Source organism: Mesitornis unicolor, unplaced genomic scaffold, assembly GCF_000695765.1.
Source record: "Mesitornis unicolor isolate BGI_N332 unplaced genomic scaffold, ASM69576v1 scaffold51454, whole genome shotgun sequence".
NCBI classification, from domain to species: domain Eukaryota; kingdom Metazoa; phylum Chordata; class Aves; order Mesitornithiformes; family Mesitornithidae; genus Mesitornis; species Mesitornis unicolor.
In genome coordinates this window covers 57,425-72,162 of record NW_010181797.1, presented here as the reverse complement: position 1 = coordinate 72,162, position 14,738 = coordinate 57,425, and the positions used below count along the sequence as shown (strand labels likewise).

The following is a 14,738-nucleotide window of genomic DNA, read 5'->3' as shown; positions in this document are numbered from 1 at the left end:
TGGGCTCTTTGCAGGGAAGAAAAGCTGACTCTGCTGTTATTTTTGTTTAAATACATACAGAGTCTTCATGAGGTCTGTAAAAAAATGCTTCCTGCAAACCCTTTGTCTCCCAGAAGCAGTGTTTGTCTGCAGTGATTAACACAAGGGGAAATTTATCCCAGAGCCTCCTTTCTCCCAGCACATCTTCTGACTTGTGAGTCATCAGATGCCTTTTCTCCACCAGGCCGCCTGCAGTTGGGATTTGCCCATGTTATAGTAGCAAACAGGCACAATACTGTGGTAAATGCACATTATTCAGCTGTATTCACTCACATAAAGCAGCACAGAGGCCCTCTCATGAAATTCCAGCCTAGAACAAAACGCATGGAGCATCCCCAAACTCCATGCTGCTGCCCCTGGGCACGAGGTTGACCTCACCACCAGCCGGGACCCCACTGAAGTTGGCAGGTAAAGAGCATCCCAAAGAGCCTGCTGGATCCGAACTGCAATGAGATGCAAGAGGACTTTGCGATCCAGTTAGGCTGACGCCCACATAGTTACAGAAATACCTCTGTGTTTTTCTAAACAGGGCATCAGAGATTTATTCTCTTTCCTGAATTACGGTATGTCTACACTGGCTTATGCAAAGTTGTCCCGCCAGACAGGCGCCAGCTCCAAACCTAAATCCATGTGAGTGCGTTGTGTGCTCAGGATGAACCCAGCTTAACAAATCAGTCTGGATACTAAATCTTTTTTTGTTCATTTGCCTTGAGTGCCTTGGAATATGGAAGAGAGGCTCAATGAGAAAGCATGGATGCTCAGAATGGCATAACCTGGTGCCCTCACCCTCCAAACTCTAACGCTCCTTTTTAATTTTTGCATTAGCTTGGAAAGGATGGAGGGAGATCTGCCCTCGCTCTGAATTTTGTGCCTTGGCTTCATTTCTTCATTTTGTTCCTTTTCTCTTCTAGTAGGTAAGAACTTCAGTGTAAGATTTACAAAAATCTCATCAGCTTCACTAAAAATGTGCCCTTCATTTTTAAGATTCTTCATGGCTAAAGGACAAGAGTTAAAGAGTGTCTGTTTGTTCATGAAGAATGGCTTATGACAACATTATGAGGGACATTGTGACATGCAACCTTTGTCCCTATGAACTGAGATGAATGATACAATACATGTCAGTATTCACCTAAAAATGGGGAAGACAACTCTTTAAATGTTTGCAAAACAGCCTTCTCCTTCAGATAAATCCCGTATCATCATACCCTGAGTGCTGTCAAAAGCCATTAAGAATTTTGCCCCAAGACCCATAAAGCCTTGCCTTCTCTTCTAAATAATTTCTTAATCCTTTTATGTAATGCACATGGAATATATTCAAGATATTAGACTTTAATTTAGCTGTCTTTGAAATATAAATATTCTACCCTAAGCAGTCTATCCATATTTTTTGTTCAACAACCAGATATGTCTTAATATATCCCCTTAGAAAACTAACTGTATTTGCATAGTGAACATATTTGTTCATTTAGTAAATGTAACACTTCTGACTGGCCTTTTTGGGCAACTTTTAAAGAAACCTTTCTTCCTTAAGGTTTTTATTGCCTTTATTAGGATAAAACAATAATTCTCTGCTGTCAAGCCTTTGAATACATATATATATTTTAATCATGTGATTTTCCAGTTAAACTATGACTCTTTTGAAACAGAAAGGAACAGAGACTGTACAACAGCTAGATTGTGCAAACGCAAAGTTAACTGGGCACATGTCCAGTTGTAAATCAAAGCCAAAACAAGGGGAATTTTGAAGAGGAAAGAATGCATGGGTCAACGAGGAAAAAAGTCTCAGTCATGAGAAAATATTTTCTAGTTAAACTAAAATAGTTTTGATATTAAAATGATAATGAGGGCAAAACCCAGAAAGAATGAAAGCCGGTTTAATTAAGCAAGAAATCACAGAGTATTTCCCCTATTTCCTTCAGTGCTGATCAGTGAGATAAATATTGACTTTTCTGTAGACTGGGTCAAGGAGGGGGGACGCAAAAGAGACGCTACTATTTGCTTTGCTCACTAATATTAAATTATTGATTTACCAACTACAGCAGAAGCACTGCAGAGGAGAGCAATGTCTGCATGGCAAAACACGTAGAAAAATAAGAAGTGAAGCTTTTTTGCTAAAAGGAAATCAGTGAAATCATTTTAATCAGTGCTTCTCCTTTTTTGACAGGTCCGAGATGAATATCAGAAAATTCTCTTTCTGCTAATGAGGTGAACTATTCTGACAGTGACCCAGATCAGCATCCTCAAGGAGCATTAAGTAAACTGAGGTTTCAAAGCTGATATGCATTCCTTTCTCGTCTTGTTACTGTCTCTTGTTCTCTCCGCATCCATCCTGATAACCATCAAAGTGCAATTTGACAGCATTAGATACGGTAACTGACTGGCATACTCTGAAACCATCACAGTCCTCTTGGCAACACGTTTTAGCCCAAGCTGCCTGGAAGATCCATTTTCAAAGCTGAGTCACTTCCCTGTGCAGCACACCAGGCACAGCACTTGGGAAAGGAACCCTGAGAATCTGATTTTGTAGGTATAAGAGAACAAAGAGGACCTGTTTAAATATCCCCGTGTTCCTCCTGCTATCTGGTTTAGTTTGGCATGCAAATACAGCTCAGTGGGACTCTGAGAGCATTTCCTTAGCATATGGTGCCGAAACAAAAGCCGGGAGACAATACCACTGCCGAGTGCTGCTTTATTGTTTGGGAGCACCCCGGCTCCCTCAACTTCTTCTGAAAACAGAAACAGTCCAAAATGTTTGCTGGTAAAATGCTACCAGCTTCTGGTAATAGCTGGATTTTGAAAAGGGGCCTTTTTATCATTTAAAAACAGATACACTTTAAGATAAAGACAATCAATATGAAGTACTATGTTTCTGAACAAAAAAAAGAAAACTGAATCTGGGCAGAAAGAGCTAAAATGCAAGTCAAGCAGTGTAGTGAGTAGCAAAACTGTTATCTGGATTAAGTGCCTATGTAAAAGCATATTAAGGATGCAGACAAGGGAACTTAAAGTAGAAATAAAAATGGTTTTTTCAGCACTTTTCTCAGAGCTAGTAAAGATGAGTGTGTGAAAATCCTGCCACAGCAAGAAATTAAACGTGAGGCATGAAAACAGAACTTTTTAGTCGAAAATAATTGGAAGTTGTGCTTACCTTAAAATTGTGTGCTTTTTCATAGTTGAAGTGGTTGTCGTTTTGAGTTAAGGCTGCTCTTCTGACCAAGGAGGTGATCTGTGAATAGGCAAAGAGTTTCAGAGGTTGCCACAAAAGTGCCCCCTTGACTCCCACTTTCACCCCCAGGGCCACGGCCAGGAGCTCTTGGCGCTTCCTTCCTCGCTTCGACTTGTGAACAACGGCACAGTTTTTCTCATTTTCCAGCCACAGATCCTCCGAGAACATCGCGGTGGGATCCCAAATCTTTTCCCTGTCTTCCTCGGTGGACGGGAGCCTGACTGTAGTCAGCACAGCGCAGTTTGTCCAACTGCTTCTGATGTTAGACAGCAGATTTGAAGCAGCTGCAGCCCATTCTGCCGAGACCTCTGGCATGTGACTTGAATGGGCCGTCTTGTGGGACGGAAGGAGCTTCTGCATCTGAATAAGTAACGGCCTGTGCCGTGTGATTTCTTAAGGCAGATGTGTGCCTCCAACAATAGCCCGAATTCATACACTGAGCAATCTTAACCCCCACTCCCCACGCCTCCCTGAGTGGTGGTCTCCAGCTAGGTGCTGCCGAAATACGGGCTGGGGGGAAGCGAATGGTGTTATGGCTTCACGTCCAAAGGCATTTCCAGGGACAGATCACTTCCACTCCGCAGCATGTTAAAAATGAACAAACAAACAAAAAGCCCCGGGAAAGCCCACACAACTGAAGCTGATGCTGCATCCAATTACACTCAGACTCAGAGACTTATCAGCCAGCAGTCTGCATGCCAGCAGATTAAGACCTTAAAACCATTGTGATTGTATAATCTCACAGGGGTAAAATAATATATATATTTTTTTTCATATCCTGTAGAAAGGGAAAAATCCAGCAGCAGCCCAAGCATTAATAGCACTTTTATGCCATGTTTTAAACCAGAGCATTTTGTCAGTGTGCAGTTGGTAGCATGGAGCTAGCTCATTGACAGGGAAAGCTGAAAGCCTAGCAGGGAGGATGCAGGCTAGGAAGCCCCCCAGCCCTGTGCAGTGCTCGAGTGGAGGCAAGGGAGCTTCACATGGGTGTAGGACGCCCATGCACACAGCCCTGTCTGCAGAACAGGGTCTGCAAGGCAGCAAGAACTGCCATCCTTCACTCTGGTTATGTGCGACTATAGGTTTTTTTGGCGGGGCAAATCATTTCCAGTTAAAGCCCAGGGACAGGAGGGATCTGGAGCCTGATCAGTCTGCGCTACATCCTGCAGTGTTACTGTGAGCACCTGACTCACTTTATGGGCAGGTATTTCCCTGTCCCAGGACACAGATGTGTGTCACTGTGCATGCCTTGGGAAGAATGTTCAGCACCCCTTCCCCATCAGGTTCCTCATATCCAGCTACTCTCTCCCCCTCCCTTAGTGAGTATGCCTGTCCTCCACCCATAAGAGGAGGACAGGAGTTACCTGTCCAGCAGAGCACTGTGAGATTTAATTCTCTAAGGTGTGTCTAACACTTGAGATGCTGCTACAGAGAAAACCAGGGTGTTGCCAGTGCTACTGGGAAAACTGCCTCTTTGAACTAGAGACACTGAAGACCACATCAGCCTTTTACAGTCTGTTCCACTTTAACTTACCCAGAAAACACGTGAAATTAAAATATTTAATTCACTCATGTTAACTTGTGAAGTTAACTTGCCTCTCTTTTTTTTTTAAGTCAGCTTTTTTTCCCACCTCAGGCTGAAAGTCAGAAGGTTCATCTAATTCACCTACTAAAACCTCCACCACATAGACTGCCTGCTCTTAGTAAAAGCAATGCTCTCCTGATTTGAAAGCCCGTGGGGACAGATGGTCAGCTGTCAGTAACATCAGGCCATGCAATTTCAGATAGTGCCCTACTTAGGGTTTTCAAGAAGTTGTGCAACCTGCAAAATCAGCTTCTCGGTGATAAAATGACGCACCTATTCCCACATTTAGCATATTGAATTCCTTTCTTTTCCAGGTAACTCACAGCACCTCTTTTTATGTGCTCCTGTTCTCCAAAGCTGCTGCTCCTGATAGGAAGGGTTTCTACACAACCCCATTGCTCCCTGAGCAGTTGCTGCCTGCCCAGCCTTTCCCCAGGGCTCAGCACCGTTATCTGACCACCGCTGACAACTGGCACTGATGCATGTATGAACATTGCTCTGCCTGGAGGAAATCCCTGCTGCTCTTCCATATGTTCTCCCACTAGTGAGTCCCAATTTCTGCCAGCTCAGGACCTTTTTCTGCTTTCCCAACAGATAAAGGCAGACTATACCTCCCCAGCTCGCTCTCAGTGCATTTCAAGAGATGAGAAGCACTGGTTTTAGGGACATCTCTGACCCCATCAGTGGCAATAGCTTCAGTTTGGGCCATCATGAAAGAAACTTAGGAGCAGCTTGAAGTTCTTATCACACTCTAGTTTCTTTCCTCAGTACCATTTTAAATGTATTTACATTTATCTGGAAGAAAACCCCCAAACTAGCTCTGCGTTGTTAGACAGCTCTGAAGTTACAGCACATAAATCCCCATAAGACACTTTCTATCTGACTTCCAGCATAATAGATCCAAAGTCAGAGAGAGGTCGGTTTCCTAATAATGCTCTAATATTAGTATTTATGTCACTAGACTGATAAAAATCCCATTATATAACCAATATTTTTTTACATAACATGACAGATTTGATACTCAAGCTGCAAGCTTATGATGATACATCTTGGAATTTCTATTTATTAAACTATTTTTGGCATATCAGAGTGTCATCCTGGGATCAGATATACTGTACTATGTTTAATGGAAACTCTGAGTGTTTGCACAGAAGCATTAAACATAATAGACTTGGAGGAGGACAACTCAGCCAAACCAGTTCATATGACTAAGGCAGATCAGTATTTACTGTTTATTGTATATGAAATTTTATTTGTCCCCTAGGTTGCTTTTTCTGACTTGCTTGGGCCCTGTTTAGACAGTTGTTTAATGGGGTCCCTTGCAAATACAGGATGTGTACAGAAGGCCAACAGTGAGTGCATCCTCTTAAACAGCTTAATCATACAAAGCCCTACGAGGTTTGGTGTCTAAAATGGTGGTGTAAAACTGAGATGAGCTGTACCACATTTATAACCCCTTCCTTCTCTAAATATAGTGCAAAGAGCAGCAACGGCAAATTCTCAGCAGCAACCAGTTCCAATGTACTCATACCACAGGCCAACCCTAGGGCTCTCTTTTATCCATTTTCTTTTTCCTTAGTACAAAATTTACTGTCAATTGCTTTAAAGAGCATCTCTTGATCAAGTTAGCAAGTTAGCCTCCAGCTAAGGAGGAGAATGCCAGTGGCTAAAAATATTATTGCTGGTTGTCACCGAACATCTAAGCTAGCAAAGCCTGAAAGGCAAATATGGGTTGTCTGCATTTTCAGACCAAAGTATTTCTGAATAACGTAAGATTTTAGTTTACTAGTCTCTCTGTAAAACACATGTACTGTCTAGCAAATTGGGCACTTACAGCAAAATAAATGTCACTGAACCAGAATAATAACATTTAAAAGGGGGGCGCGGGGGGGGGAAGAGGGCAGACTCAGCTGTTGCGCCATTTCCAGCATGCCTTTGCAGAGCGAGCTGAACCACACCATTGTCTCTTCCCTCAAACACTGGTGTCTTGTTCGCTAACAAAGGCCTCGGGGGTAGGAAGAAACAAATTTTAGTACAAAAAGCTTTCGTTTTTGTACATGTTGCCTGATTTCTGTCGTAGTTGTGTGGGCAGTGGCAAGGACTCACTGGAAGCAAGTGGCAGGGGAACTTTGCATGCAGCCTGGCTCCTCTGTGCCAGCTGTATCGGCTGAAGGGCACAATTATGGCGGGCACGGGAGCGGCACGGACATGTCTCCTTGGATGACACCACAAGTAAAAGGGAGATTGCTCCATGATGAGGAACTGTGACAAATCCATGACTGATCTCTAACTAAATACACTTAACACCGCACATAGAGTCATAGGTCAAAGAGAGGCCTGTTTTCTCGCAGGCACGGCATACTCGGTAATCTGCCAGACAGATTATGTTTGCTCAATTGCAAACATGCTGTGGAGATGACACACGGTGCAGGAATCTCACAGCTATTGGGTTTTTGCTGGGTTTCTCCCATGGAGCCCTTCCCACAACATGCTCAGGAGATACCACCGAAGAAGCCGGCTCTTAGCAAAATACAGGGCATGGAGGGGAAACGGTGGTGGAGGCCAGTCAGCCAAAGGCCTTTGCCAGACCACAATGCTGCCAGCCCGTGCCTTCCACTGTTACAGCACAGGGAGCTGCCATTAAAAGGCCTCTGTGTTGCTGAAACAGTGGGAGGAAAGAGGCTCCAAGCAGAAAACGTACTGAACAGAAAGCAGAGCACAAGAGAGGTGTTTGCCAACCCAGTCTTGCAAAACTCACTTTCTTAAGAAGCCCTCCCTTTGATGGGAAGGCGTTCAGCATCAATTGGGTGCACAGAGACTGCAGAGGTGAGCAGGGTCAGGAGGCTCCACGTCACAAAGCCTGGGGATAGGAAAGGAGTCAGGCCGCACAGAGATCGGTGTGCTCCTGCTCTCTGGTTTGCTTTTGAAGGCAACACAATCAGACTGCTCCCAGGGAATCAAAAATAGACAAAAATAATTAGCCTTAATTGGCTGCTCCCCTTCTCTGCTCAACAAAGCTCCAACTGCACTCAGCTTCCCCTAAACACAGGTCTGTCTGAACTCCTCAAGCGTGCCGTTTTGTCTGCTGAAAACCCAAGAGTGTCTTGTTTCACCACAGGTTTTTTTAAAGAATTAAGATGTATCTATAGTTCTGCTTTTTAATCCTCAGAGTTTCAACTTTCTTTTTTTAATAACCACCAGTCTCTCTGCAAATCATGAGTCTGAGGAGCTGTCAAGAATATGCGTAAGTGTTGACGGCAGCAGATTATACACTGGTCTCCTATTCTGGAGAGCCTGGGTGCACTTCCATCACCACCAATCCCACATATCGTTTGAGGATAACCCATTGCAGAGCAAAAGAAACTGCCCATTTAGGAGGACTCCTGCAGTAAATTCTCTGAAGTTAAAATTATTAAAATTTTAATCTTTACACCTCTCCTAAATTAATGTGATGGACTGTTCATTAGCATCGCAGTGACCAGTTGTCATTCATATGTGCTTCTTTCGTTCCCCTCCCCTGCAGATAAAAGACATAATTTACCTAGAGCAAATGGAATTATAATCTCCCTTACACTTCATATCCCCTTTCTAAATCCTTCTCAAACCAATTTTTCCATACACATCATTATTTTTCCCAAAACAATGCAGTAAAACAAACAAGACAACAGCCAAAGGTGAAATGCTGTAGATTCAGGAAAGCACAGTGAGACTATTATTAAAAATAATAGTTACTGTAAGCCTCTGATGGAGTATTAATATAATAAACTATTGTCTATTTTGGAACAACTGGAGGTTACATTAAGTGGTATGCAATTACACATTCATCTCCAATGAAAAAAACAATGGACAGACTAAAACCTTTTATGTTGTCAGGCAATTGTATCACTCAATGTGTTAAGCTGTGTATGTCACATCCACCATTGTATGTAGTATGTCCGAAACAGTACTTTGATTTCTCGTTTTTGTAAACTACAGTAAAGACGCATTGTATTACAAATTCTTTGTAGTTATCAAGGAAGAAGTAAGTCCAGAAATAATGAAAGGATCTAGGCATAGGATGAACTAATTCAGCAATTCCCCCGAATAACCCTGTAGAGATTAACATGGTGACAGCAGGTCTAGCCTATTTATTCCCTTGACTTCCTTTTCTCCCACTCTCTCCTTTATCCTTTCCAATCCATCTCCATACTTGTCAAGGTTATTAATGTCATTTTTTCTGGCCAAGTTTATGATCCTCTCCTCTGTGTTTAATATTCACGACCAAAACGGTAGCAGAGGGATGGAAGAGTGGGGGTGTGAGGGCTAAACACAGCAGAGGAGAGCAGAGCTGGACACTACTGCCATTGATGTCACCATGGAGAAAGAGGAGCACCAGGTCCCACATCGTGAGGCTAGAAGGAGCCACTTCACCTGCAAACAGAGCTTTCTCAGAGAGACTGCACTGAATTTATTTCTGAATTACTTCTTATTCTCTGTGTAGATACAATACATGTGGTTGACTGAATTTGACTGACTGCAATGTATGTGAATGAGTACTGCTATCATACCTATAAATTAAGGCATACGTATGATAACATCTGGTCTCAGTCAAACACAAATTCAAACATAGTATTTATCCCAATCTTTATACAAATCTGCAGTGATCCCGTTATTCTGTCAATGATGTTGTTTTTGTTGACAACAAAACTAAGTATTTTTCTAACAAATAGACACTTAAGGATGGAATGGATGGATGGATGGATGGATGGATGGATGGATGGCAAGTGTCTAATCTAAACCAGTAATCTGGTCACTCTTTATAACCAAGGGAGAAAAACAGAACCCTCCAGACAGTGATTTGTCCTCTCCTATGACAGACCACATTTAAAATGGCTGAGACTGAATTGCCTTCTTGCAGCTCATTTATGGATCATATAAGGAAATTAGATGACTCAGGTAGAAACAGATAGCTTACTTTAAGATATTCAAAATTAAGTAAGACTAATCTCTCTCTGAACTCTTTTCTATTTTTCTATTACCTATTAAATTTTAGAATAAATTGTATTAGGAATAATTTATTCTATCAGCCTTAACCACATCCATAGAATAATAACTGTACTTTATTTTGGTTATCAGTACTTCCCATACTTTAGACCTGACTCATGCTCTGGAAATTTGGAATACAGAGTTTACTGTATCATTTGTTACACCACTGTGTGTACCCTTATAGGTTTATCTGGGCTTATTGGATGAACTCTTTCAAGAAGTGTAACTACGGAGGAATCAGTCTGTTACTATTACAGATTTCTGATACTGACTATGTAAGTAGCTGGTATTATGACGTTTCACTCAGAGGAAATAGCCTAGCAACATAATGAACTTAATATGATATACAATGGCCTCTCTTAAGAATTAAGAGGGAAATGACTCATGTTCTCTGCAAGATATGGGACTATTAGTCAAGAGACAAAGAGTGAAAAAAAATATCCTAAACATTATAGTTTTTATCCAGACCTTCGGCAGATGCTGGCTCAGCACCATGTCAGCTATACTTGTATATGACCTGTTCACCTTTTCATGTTTTTGCTGTGAAGCTTTTGCTTTCTGAAAAAACAGCACTTTGTTGAGGAAAGCCAGCTTGCCAGTGATTAAAACCATCATTGCCTTGAAAGAAGACTGAAGAGCTTGAATTAGAGCCAAACCTGCTGAGCTACCACAATGAAGCAGAGAAGTTAACACATTTGCTTCTTGGTCTGAGGAGAGAGGCAGACAAGAATGTCTTCTCTGAGAGAGGTGATGCTTAGGAGCACAGTGCAGGGATGGGAAAGGGGTGAGAGGCACCATAAGCGCAGCAGTCCTGCCCCTGGGGCCCTTTTGCCTTGCTTGTGTGGAGTTGTCATTAACCATGGCTGCTTGTGCACTGAAGGAGCTGGTTGGGTGCCATGCTCAGTCACAGAGTTAAATTGAGGACCATGTTTTGTGAAACTGCATTAAATCTGTTTAATGTCAGGACATCAAGTGAATGAACTTGATAATAAATCCCAGTGCTATACAGCTACTGTGTTGTATAGATGGTGGGCGTAAGGCCTGGATGTTTGACCATATGCCTCATTACACACCCAAACACATGCATAGCACAGTACACAAACACCTACATCCTCACTTTTGGGATATTTCTAATTATTTTGTCTCAAACACTACTATGCCCTACAGGCAGGTGTTTTCACAAAGCAGTACACTAACCAGCTATCATACAAAAATAAATACAATACAAAAAAATAAGATACAGAAAGTTCTTTTGTTTCTCACTTTGAGTTCTGATACTATATACTGCTGAGAGTAAACTTCTCTCAGAGTGAGACCAACTCAGCCTTGCAGCACATGCTCCAGCCTGAATCTTATGGACCACAGTCAGAGCTTCTGTTCATACAGAGAAGCAAAAATCCGGTCTCCCGGGGGTTATGACAAAAACACGGAGGAAAACAGGCTTTAGGAAAGTTTCCCAGAAACCACAGAGTCAGACAGCAATGGCATTTATGCTCGGAGCCACAAACCGCTCAGCAGAGCCAGCGGATCTCTGGAGGGGCTGTAAAGCAATGCCAAGAGAGCTGCCAGAATGTCAAGTATGCTGTGGCAGTCCCAGGAACCAACAGAAGTGCTAAGTTTTGCCCAAGCTCAAGACAGCATAAAACAAGAGACTTTAATGTCAAAACATTAGCAAATGAATGTTAGCAAATAATTTGTTAACCAGTGATTTGTGAACCAGTGACCATCTTGTCTAAAAAACTGGCAATCTATAACATTGTTCCTGGACAGTAACAGTTCAGGAATGGATGCTCAATGATGGGGTACTCTGTTTGTTTAGCATTCACAGGGAGATGGGGATGATGAGTAATTTGCAGGGAGGACAGTGCTAGTATCAGCATCAATCACCAAACAGGATTTTTCTCTAGTTTTGGCAGTGTCTGGGTGGTGTGAAGGAACTCTAAAGCTTCAGTCTCAAACTTACAAAGAGCATGACCAAGTTACAGTGCTGCCCGGCAGTCACAGCACCTTCAGGTAAACTACATAATACAAGGACTTGGAAATGTAGTCATGTGTTTTCCATTATTAGTAATACTTCTGTTGCCTTTTACTGCAGCATCTTGTGACTTCTTCCTTCACAAACGCGTAAATTTGGTAGAAAATCTAAGGTGAAAGGAAATATTCACACCATTTAGGACACAAATTAGGCAATTAGCAAATAAGAACACAACATGTTTTCAGGCTGAAAGAATACTTTTTTAACAAGCCTGCACCTTGTACTTCAACAAAGGAAAAAAAAGGGGAAATGCTAGTTTTATGAGAATGCCATACTTTATGACTGTGAACTTCTGTTTCAGAAGCCTTTATGAATCACATGGCCAAAAAAAAAAAAAGACAAAAAAAAAGGCAATAGGGAACCATTTTCCACAGACATAAGTGGAACTGTGGCATAGAGGGGATCACTGGTTTTGGTGCTGGGCCAGCCATGGCTGTCTTAGGGCTTGTCTGAGCTCAACTGTATATCCATGAATGCCTCCGTGTCCCAGGATGTGTTCCCCTGAGGTGAGAGCTTACAGAGTTTACAGCTCACACGTTTGTGAAGTATGTGCTCCTGTCTCATCAAGCTTCAAGGAATGTCACCCTGTTCATGAGAGATGGGGCCAAATCCTGGACTGTCATCCCAAAAATAGCGGTGTGGCTGCAGGATCCCTGGTATATCTCTGACTAATGGCTCCAAAATGTGTGTTTGCTTAGAAACAGAGCAGGGATCTATGCATACAAAAGTGATGTGGAGGTTAAAGAAAAGACAGGAGGGACTGCACTCATCTTTGGTCACTTACCTATTTCATTATATGCATGCTCTTCACCCCATATATTATGTTCCCCCTTGGTATAGAAAAAAGGTTCCAAGAGCTGAAACCTGTATCAGCTTCTGTTCTTATGGACACAGCAGGGAGAGAGAATATTTGGGACAGGATGAGCACCACTTGTTGAAAAGCAGAGAGCCTTGGGCAGGAATGGGCAATTTCATCCTGTGGAGTATGCACCTTCACCCAGCTCCTTCCAGCTCACCCTGAAGAAAAAGCAGCTCAATGCATAACCAACCCCCTCTTCTGAATGTGGCTTCTGAGCAGCACTTGGCCTGTGCTCAGCTTCCCTTTTCCTACAAAGAAGCATGGGAACTACTGTGTGCTGCAGACTGCACAGGAAAAGCACAGTTCACTGCGCTTTTATAAGGACACGTTATAGGATATATAAACTACTTGAGATCACACACTTTGAACTTGTATAAAGTACCAGAATGGACCCAGGTTGTTTTATTTTCCCTTTGAAAGAACTGAGCTGTGTTGTGTTTGCTTCACCCGCTGCTTGAAGCTGGTTTTGCTACTCCTTTACTCTGTGGATAGGTAGCGGTGTGGCTCCTCTTCAAAACACATGTGCGTTCCCATGGCCATTAGAGAAAAACTCAGACAAAGACTGACCCCACTTCTCCACTAGTGAATGAACACAAAGGCTGTATAATCCAAGTTTTCTTTTTCCATATAGCACAACATCAGGTGTCATTTGACCCTGATACCCTCATAACTCCCTGTGACCTGCAGCCCGCTGCCCTCTGGTATGAAGCACTGGGCTTTTGTTCCCGGTGGCACACCACGCACAGCTGCTTCCGCCATTGTTTGGAGGGGGACAGATGGCTGCTCTCAACACAAAAAAAAGATTAAAACCAGAACTGAGGGAATGACATCATTACCCAGCCTGGGATTTAATTTGCGCGACCTGGAGGGCTACCACCAGCGTGAACTCGAACTGCAGTTGAATAACCAAGTTTCACCATTAGAAACAATACTGCTAAAACATTTTGTAGGTAAAGGATTTAACCTGTATCTCATAGTCCTGCTTAAGTCAATGGAACTAAACAGCACAAAACTTTAGTTCTGGAAGTGGTTAGCTTCGTAGTCACTTTTCTGTCATGAATTCAGCTCCAGATCTATGAAATCACACTGAACTCTCCCCTTTCTGATTACCGTACACTAAAGAATGGCAGCCATTGCAGTCCAGGATAGACTCTCTGGGGAACTATGAATACCTTCAATAGACTGTGTTTACAGTGATCTTGTCCACTAAAGTATCTTCTGCAGTTCACTTAGCTAGTATTTATTTGAATTTATATATTATCTTAAGTATACTACCTGATTACTGTTTGGGATAGGGGAATTTGGCCTCTCTATATGTGTGGTACTTGGTGCTGTCACGTTTTTCTGCAGAACAGAGATTTTTGCTTTGCAACAGATGAGGTTTCTAACAAAAACATACAAAAATCATGAAGCGAAAGTTCTGAAATGAAAATAATAGTGAGATCTCTCCAAAGTCCATGAAAAAGGTTAGCAGTATACATAAGGTGCAGTATACATAAGATGTCTCATGGATATATATTAAATCATCAGTAAACACAGCAGGCTTTCTGAATTCTGCTTGTTTTAACACTGTTGACTACACAGACTAGGCTAAAATAATTAACCTTTCTATGCCTCCATTCTTCCAGCTGTAAAACTGATACAATACAAGCCTGCCTATGACCCTGGGGCTTCTGTAAGATGTAATTAGTACTTATGAGCCTCTGTTAGGATGTATGGAGAACAGTACAACAGAAGTACAATTTTATGAGATAGTAAGTTTGGGAAAAAATGTAAAATTCAGGAACCATTATTTTATAAAAATCAAACTCAAAAAGGCACATGCTGATACTCATTTCATTCCACTGTGAAGTGTATTGTTACATTCAAGTGATGTTACTGCTTTTAGGAATGTCCCACTGAAGACACTCGTCAAAATGGCCACGTAGCTGCTACCACCCTCTTTATGTTACTGACAGGCACCAGATGT

General features: G+C 42.2%; 1 protein-coding gene across 8 annotated transcripts in view; it reads right to left on the bottom strand.

Moving 5' to 3' along the window:
* Positions 1-14,738, bottom strand: part of CHN2 (chimerin 2) — an 86,472-nt gene that overhangs the window by 20,475 nt on the left and 51,259 nt on the right. For 2 of the 8 annotated variants that reach the window (XM_010183517.1, XM_010183519.1), the window contains exon 1: positions 3,188-3,621. In XM_010183517.1, the coding sequence (XP_010181819.1) occupies positions 3,188-3,580 (393 nt within the window). In that variant the 5' untranslated portion in view covers positions 3,581-3,621. Of the gene's footprint in view, positions 1-3,187; positions 3,626-14,738 lie in introns of those variants that run through there. The other 6 variants (XM_010183521.1, XM_010183523.1, XM_010183520.1 and 3 more) reach the window with 4 other exon arrangements.